This window comes from Mus caroli, chromosome 10, assembly GCF_900094665.2.
Source record: "Mus caroli chromosome 10, CAROLI_EIJ_v1.1, whole genome shotgun sequence".
NCBI lineage: Eukaryota > Metazoa > Chordata > Mammalia > Rodentia > Muridae > Mus > Mus caroli.
Window position 1 is genome coordinate 111,856,289 of NC_034579.1, and position 8,934 is coordinate 111,865,222.

General features: G+C 42.2%; 1 protein-coding gene across 1 annotated transcript in view; it reads right to left on the minus strand.

Moving 5' to 3' along the window:
- The window catches only part of Cand1 (cullin associated and neddylation dissociated 1), a 40,427-nt gene that overhangs the window by 18,937 nt on the left and 12,556 nt on the right, over positions 1-8,934 (minus strand). The window contains exon 3 of the mRNA XM_021173558.2: positions 1,037-1,191. Within this exon, the coding sequence (XP_021029217.1) occupies positions 1,037-1,191 (155 nt within the window). The remainder of the gene's footprint in view (positions 1-1,036; positions 1,192-8,934) is intronic.

An 8,934-nucleotide genomic window follows, 5' to 3' on the forward strand; every position in this document is an offset into this window, starting at 1 on the left:
CTCACTTTGTAGACCAGGCTGGCCTCGAACTCAGAAATCCGCCTGCCTCTGCCTCCAGAGTGCTGGGATTAAAGGCGTGCGCCACCACGCCCGGCTCAAAAACTATTTATTTAACTATCTTGTAAAAACCAACTAAATGCATCTCGCATGAGGGAAAAAAAATGAAGACAGTGTGCAACACCAGGAAGGGAGAGTAACATCCATCATTACTCAGACTGCCTAGATGCTTGAACAGAGTCAAGCAACACTGGTGTGCTCTGGCACACACAGCACTCCAGTGTGAGATGGAAAGAACTGTTTTTCCTCTTGTGGTGCTCATCCACGGTGCATGCTTTATCACCGAGTCACCTTCAGAGCACCCTCCAAACTGCTGAATCTTTAACCAAACAGGAAGTCAAGACTCTGGGCAGTGACTTCATTTCTGCACATTTCAACTGTGTCATTTTTAGATTAAAGGAAGCAACGGAGAGCAGAACTGATCATAATGATAGCCAATCATTAGTATCTAGTAATGAGTGAGAACAACACTCACATGATGTTACCAATTTAAAATCCTCCCACAGTACGGATATGATCATTTCCCTCATTTACAGTTAGGACAATAATTTTCAGACTTCTAAACTAAATGCAGGTGTTAAGTCCAATCTCAGATTCACATGACCTAGGTAATTCTGGCAGAGGCCAAAAGTCAAAATAATTAATGAATTATCAAATTTATATAATATATATCAAACTTACATATATCAAATTTGATAATTCATTAATTATTAAATTATCAATTAACTGGAAAGGGCTCAAACTTAATTAAAGCTACTAGTAAACTGAACAGTTTCATAGCTATGTCTTAACTTTTTAGAATTTTATACAATAAGCTTTTATAAACTAAATCAAACCTAGAATTACAAACTCATCAGAAATCGGTATTTGCTTATCTTTTCCCTCACTGATCCTTCAGAACCGACGCACAGCACACTTAATCAGTGGAGAGGATGTAACTGCACGTGGAAAGGAAACAGGAGAACCCATTCTTGCTCACCACTGGAAGCTGGCGGAAGTTCTCCAATGACTGTTTTCAGGCCGATGCTGGAAATGTCTCGCAGCTGCTCCTTGTCGGAAAGCATGTTGGTGCAGAGCGTGTCCACAATCGTCTCCACTTGGTACTCTTTCACTTTACTCACCAAAGGGCCAAGGCTGCGAGACAAACAGACACAGACAGACAGACAAGGGAACACTTTTAACATCTGGATAACCACAAAGCAGAAAGTACAACCATCAATCTCATCTAGTAACAACTGTCACTGTCACTGTGGCTCCCTGTCCGTCATAAGTGACACATAACATGAAGAGTGAGTGACTGCTGCAGCCCCTTGTGGTCAGTTTCCAACGGTTCCCTACTGATTTCCAGCACAGTAACTGAAGACAATTTCTAGCCTGCTCATCAACCCTTCACACACACACACACACACACACACACACAGCTCAGCTCTAATCATCAAGGTCTGCTCCCAAAAGCATTCTCCTATAAGGAAAGGTCCATTCACTGTTGCACTGCCAACTCTTTCCTTCTAGTGTTCTAGTTGCTTTTAATTTCCCATCTAGAATTTAAAAGCATAAAGAAAACTTCTAGACCTATTATGTGCTCAGAAAGCATGTTGCACAACTTCTGTTTTATACTGTTGATGTTTCTATATTACTCCTGCTATCCAAACCCCTCCTCAAGGATAGAAGCCCTGCCCACTCTAACACACAGCAGGTATCATTGGGATATGAATAGTCCTCAAGAAACCATTGTTATTCAAGATTCATGATAAAGAAGGTACAAACCATATAATTGAAGATTAAGCTGGGAGGTAAAAACTCATCTAACTGGATGAGTTAGGCACTATTTTACAATTTCCTAAAACTTACACATTCAATATTATCTTTCATCAGGGCAGACTTAACACATTGTAAGTCGGTTTTCTTTGGTAGCAGGCTTTCAAGAGATAATTAGGAAAGCAGACTACTTCAATAGCTCTCAACCCCAAGCAAATACAAGGGCCAGCAAAAGTCCTGAGCCTTGGTGGGAACAGGACCTGCTGTGAGGATGGGAAGAGCAGTGATAGAGGGCAATGAAGGGCAAAAATGTGCCTGAAATGCACCATGTTCATGTTTACAAAAAGACCACCCTTCTAATGGAGACCAGAAACTACCACAAATGCAATGTACACTGAAAGTCAGAGGCCAGAGAGATAGCTCAGCTAAGAAAATGCTTGCTCTATGCATGTGTGTGTACACATGCGCACACACATCACACACACCCCACATAGAAAATAAATCCAGCCTGGCGTGGTGGCGCACGCCTTTAATCCCAGCACTCGGGAGGCAGAGGCAGGCGGATTTCTGAGTTCGAGGCCAGCCTGGTCTACAGAGGGAGTTCCNATTTCTGAGTTCGAGGCCAGCCTGGTCTACAGAGGGAGTTCCAGGACAGCCAGGGCTATACAGAGAAACCCTGTCTCGAAAAACCAAAAAAAAAAAAAGAAAATAAATCCATTTCATGTCAGCAATAAACACTAACAAACCGGATCCTTAAGACAGTAAATACTACTGTACATTTTTAAAAACTTCCTCTCGGCGCGCCGAGGAAGCGTGCGAAGTGTATACACGTGCTGTTACCGGCTAAACGGAGATCCATATATTGCTGCTGATATTGTTTGCGTTTGTATCTTCTCTGGTGCTCTGGTCTGAGTTACCTACTGACTGAGGGGGTCTAAGATTTCCAACCGGGAAGATGGTTTGGCACTTCTCTTTAGTAACACCAATTTTCTTTGCATGAATTTTAAAAGTGTATGCTGTTAAAGATGAAATTACTGATATTTGTTTAAACAGTGAGGAAGCCTTTATTCAAACTCAGCAGTCAGTTGTGGTAAGTATCAAGATCATTACAGTAGGGGAGAGAGCTTGGATTCCCATGTGAATGAAGTCCAAGTGAGGATTATAGCTAACAAGCAGGAGGAGGAATTAGGAGATGGAAAATAACACGAGAGGAGACATGAGGAAGGGAATTCTTACTCACTGCTGGGCCACGCATGCGTGCCCAGAGGAGGGGGCAGGAGGAGGCACTTATTGAAAAGAGGACCCTAGGGGCCTGGGTAAAATTGGGACACCTTAGTCAGTGATTAGGCATAATGGAATGGAATCGAATCTGATGATTTCTGGTGTGTCTAAAGACAGCTACAGTATACTCATATAAATAATAAATTCTTCAAAATAAAAAAAAAAAAAAACACTGTAAAGATGTGTTTAAAGCAAAATTTATGACTATGTGTGTTTAGGTTAGATAGAAAATTAAAAGGTAAAAAAGAAAATTCCAAAGAAGCCCTAACAAACAATAGAGAAAAATCAGCAAAACCTAAAGTCCTCTCTCTGATGAGAGCTCAAATATAATTACAGAACTGATGGCAGAGGAGATGCAGCAGTTGGTCCGAGCATGAACAATGGACTTTGGATCCCTGACATCCACACAACCCAGCAGAGGACAGGGCTGCCCTGCTGGCCCTCTGCAGTAGAGCCTCTCAGAGGAAGGGTGAACTGGCTAGCAAGACGGGCAGCTCCAGGGTCAACTAAGAAACTGCTTCAGTGGAGAGTGATCTAGAAGGCAGGTGATGACAACCCTGACCTCAAGCACAGCAACAACCAGGATTTAAGGAGAGATGCAGCACTTAGTAACTGTTAAACACAAAACCCAAGGAAGTAACAAACCGAATGTATCAGCTACGGGAAACTGGGTTCTTCTCAAACATCCCCCAGCTTCAGCATAATCACGGCTCCCGAAGGAACACTCTGGTATTTTAAAGACAGAAACTGACAACTGACTAAAAACAGCAACAAGGGCTTTTATATAAATACTCAGAAAAAAAGTCCTGATAAGACAATTTATTATACATCACAGCACCAAAAGGCAAGCCTTGCTCTCAAGAGGCGTTTGACAACATCTGTACTCATTTATCACTGTTATCTGGGAGAGCAGACATGGTCCTGGTAAACAATAAAAATGGCCATGGATGCTCTCCTCCTGGCCCCATTCAGACTGATGTGGTCTAAGCGTGAGCAGCAGGGTGGAAAGCCTTCAGCAATGACAAGATGACAGCATAACACTGTTGTAAGAACAGACAGATGGACCATAGAGCACGGAAGCGGAAAACACACACTTCTATACTCGATTCATTTCTTTCAAAGATGCCAGGTAAATTCTGCATTCAACTCAGTGAGGAAAGGATGCCATTTCCCACCCACAGTGAGGCAGCAGCTGCCTACCACATAGGAGGAAGGGGACAATTCCGACTTCATACTTTCCACAAATTAGTTCCACACAGATCACAGAACTAAATATAGAAACAAAAACTGTAATGACTAGGAGAGATCTTTGTAAACCAAACCAAGTATTTCTTAGGACACAAAACAATAACTAGAAAATGAACACTTTATAAGCTAAATCAAACAAAAAACAAAGGATCAAAATTAACAACAGTCATCAAATTAGAAGATATTTTCAAAATAAATGTGTTAATGGATTAATATAAAAACGTTTTTAAAACCCTACAACTTGACAGTAAAGTTAAGCCCCATTCCAAAAGCTGGAAAAGCCCATAACCATCAGAGCGTCTGCACAGGTCTGCACTGGTCTGCACTGGGCCCTCTGCATACTTACCACAGTTTTCTCTTTAGTACTTGCACGGGACTCCTGAATGGATAAACGAGTGGGTTCCTGGTTCTCAAGTCTGTTCTCAGGGCTTTTATTTTTCTGTCTCATCTAACTTTGATATAATGGTTTTCATTTTTTCTTATTATACTTTATTGTTAAAAAATTACATATTAAAAAAAAATAGCTGTACCAGCATAGAAAGAATACCCCATTACCTTAGTGAAAGTGGAACCACACACGCAGCTGTGATAAGTCACAAAAAAGTGACACTGGAATGCCCACAAAGGCCAGCTGCTACAGGTGCAGGGGTGTTGGAGGCTAACATCCCACCTCGTCGTGGGCACATTCAAGAATCATTTCACACATGCGTACATGACCCAACTGTCTGGTGCTTCTCCTCTCCCCCCTCTGTCTTGCACTTCCTTCTTGCTGTCTACAACACCCCACAGCTTTACCTTGCAAAGAACGGTTCTCTACCCAGACATCATCTTACCACACAGGGAACAGGAGGAGCCGTACTTCCGTGCTAGAACCTCCAAACAAGAACCTAGCAATTCCTAGATTCTTAATTGTTTTACTGAAACAGACAGCAAATTCTCCCCTCTGGTGGAGGGGAAATAAGACATCTTTGATCTCTTCACTTTAGTGTCTGTAGGCATAATGCTGGTGATTAGAAGTGTTTTCATTTTGTAATTCTACTAAGTAGCCTAAAATATTTTCGTTTTTAACCATAAGCAAGTGTGAAAAAAGAATTTCTTTTAGACAGGGTTTTTTTCTCAGTGTAAACCAGGCTGACCTAAAACTCAGAGAACACCTGGTCTCTGACTCCTCCTGAGGGGCTTAAAAGCAGCAATATCACTGTCCAGTCATTCCCAGTGTGGGATCTTAGCAATGTCTTCACAATTAACAAGGTTATCTATTCCTGTGACCGGCTAACTGGGCAGACTAGCTATGCAAGCACGAATAGCACTACTCGCCTGACATTCTTGGGAAAACACCTGACATGTGGTACCCTAGTCTCAATATTAACATGCTATAGTTTGAGTCAGTCCGTCTGAGCTTGGTTTCTCTTTTTAGTGTTATATTGAGTCAAAAAGCATTATCAGGCCGGGCAGTGGTGGCGCACGCCTTTAATCCCAGCACTTGGGAGGTAGAGGCAGGTGGATCTCTGATTTCGAGGCCAGCCTGGTCTATAAAGTGAGTTCCAGGACAGCCAAGGCTATACAGAGAAACCCTGTCTCGAAAAAAACCAAAAAAAAAAAAAAAAAGTGTGAATTTTTGTAACTACACAACTGAATTTATACCAGGCTGTTCTGAGACTTCCTTTATCAAAGTAATTAATCTAAATCTCTTCATCATGCTAGTCTCTGTGTGCTGTTGGAACAAGATGTAGAACTCTCAGCTCCTCCTGTATCATGTCTGCCTGTATGCTACCATGCATGCTCTTGCCTTGATGATACTGGACTGAACTTCTGAACCTGTAAGCCCCAATTAAATGTTGTCCTTTATAAGAGTTGCCTTGGTTGTGGTGTCTCTTCACAGCAGTAAAACACTAAGTCAAAAGGGATTTGTGGAAGACTTTAACCTTTCTTTTGGGTGGCAATCAAGTTCTCTGACATTTTTTCTTCATAAAGTGCTCAGCCACTCATGGATAAACCATTTTTCTCCAAGAATCAGTTACTATTTAGTCATTACCATGATTTTTGTTCTAGCATTTCCCTGATGATTAAGGAGTTGAACCGAATTATGTGTGACCTTGTGAACTTGATAGAATGAAGAAGGAACCTCAACTGACGACCTGCTTTCATTTGAACTGGCCTGTGGGCAGGCAGTGCTATGGGCATCTTCTTGTCAACTGACATCAAGGGTTGGCCCATGGTGGGTAGTAGCATCGCTAAACAGATCATCCGCAAGCAGCTGGCCTGGGCTGAATAAGGAAAGTAGCCAAATGTGACCCTAAGAGAAAGCCAGCCTTAAATGGAAACTTCATCTGACGTTTCCTCCTTAAGCTCCTGCCTTGAGTACTGTCTTAGCTTTGCTCCATGATGGACTGTAACCTATACGGACAAATTAAAACCTTCCAAGTTGCCTTTGGCTGGTGATTTATCTGCTTGTATCCTAAGTCCTTATGGCCATAAGGTTTTTATAGTGTTAGGGATGGCTAGTGACGCACATGCTAAGCAAGAACTGGACCACCAAGCAGTATTCTCAGTTCCCTCATCTCTTCAATGTAAATACAAACACAAGAGATTATCAAAAGATAAAAAGATTACCAGGCACAGTGGTGTACACTGTTAATCCCAGCATTTAAGAGGGAGAAGCAGATGGATCAAGTTTGAGGCCAGCCTGGTCTACAAATCAAGTTCCAGGACAGTCAAGGATACACAGAGAAACCCTGCCTCGAAAAAACAATTCAGGTTCGTATATCAATCATTTGTATATCCTCTATCATTTTAAATGTTTTTATAGTATATATATGTGGAAGTGTGTGTGTGTGTGTGTGTGTGTGTGAAAGTCAGAAAACAAACTGTGGGAGTTGGCTCTCTTCTTCCACTATGTGGGATCTAGTGATGTCATTCAAATCTTCAGGCTTGACAGCAAGCACTTCTATCTGCTGAGCCATCCTGCCAAGCACACAGCACCTGTTACAGACCTGTCTTAAACTCACAATAAGTCTCAGGGTCATCAAATAAACCTTCACCTCACGTCTAGAAGTCCCTACGTCAGCCAATGATCTCTCAGCTTTTACAGGCCTTTCTTATAGACAGAAATGTAGACAGCTAGATGAAAACCAACTTGAAAGCTGTACACAAACCCAGTAAGCTAATAAGGGGACAATGCTTTAAGTCCCAAACGATGTGTACAGCGACACAGAGTTCCACAAAGGAACCGTCAGTTTCTAAAGCTTAGCACCCACAGATTAAAATGACTTAACCTGCTCACTGTTTGACTGCAATACTGGGGAAGGAGCTAGGATGTGGCACGTTAGGCAAACCCCCAACCTCTGGGCCATTCTTCTAGCTAGCAGTCCACTTCCTTACTAAATTGCCCGGGTAGGCCTTGAGTCTGGCCATGCAGTCTCCTTCTTTGGCCTCCTGAGTCCCTGGGAATACATGCATGGCTGAAATTGGTTCAGAAGGAATTTGCTAAGAACTCACTCTATACTCTGACTAAAACAGCCAAGATCCTAACTCGTAACAGTGCCTCTGAGATGAACACTGAGAGACAGACAACTGCAAGTCCTGCGACTTGAGTCAGATCATCCTAAATTCACTGACTTCAACTGCTGTCTGCCATTTACACCCGTCGCTCCCGTCTGTCTCTCCCCCTGCACCCTCTTTAAGGAAGGAGCTTCCTAACTCACCTCTTGCTAGTTTGCAGCGTGTGATCCTCCTGCCTCCTGTGATTTCAGGGATGCACATGCAGTCTTTACTGCTGCCATCTTTAAGATTTAAGTGTTGTTTTCAAACAAAGACCAAAAATCATGCACGGCGTAGTTTCCTCATTTCTCTCACGGCCTTGTTAGAGGAAGAGCTAAATAACCAATCTCAGGAAAGGCTGTACTAACAATTTACATGCTGCTATGGAAACATCCTGTATTCATCATATGGAACCAGTCAACATTTACTAGTAATTTAAAAATTCCAGGAAAGGATCTTTACCAATCCTAAATCTGATAGGGGATTAATATCCAATATATACAAAGAGCTCAAGAAGCTGGACTCCAGAAATTCAAATAACCCCATTAAAAAATGGGGTACAGAGCTAAACAAAGAATTCTCAACTGAGGAATACCCAATGGCTGAGAAGCACCTGAAAAAATGTTCAACATCCTTAATCACCAGGGAAATGCAAATCAAAACAACCCTGAGATTCCACCTCACATCAGTCAGAATGGCTAAGATCAAAAATTCAGGTGACAGCAGATGCTGGCAAGGATATGGAGAAAGAGGAACACTCCTCCATTGCTGGTGAGATTGCAAGCTTGTACAACCACTCTGGAAATCAGTCTAGGGGTTCCTCAGAAAATTGGACATAGTACTACCGGAGGATCCCACAATACCTCTACTGGGCATATACCCAGAGGACGTTCCAACCGGTAAGAAGGACACATGCTCCACTATGTTCATAGCAGCCTTATTTATAATAGCTAGAAGCTGGAAAGAACCCAGATGTCCCTCAACAGAGGAATGGATACAGAAAATGTGGTACATTTACACAATGGAGTACTACTCAGCTATTAAAAACAA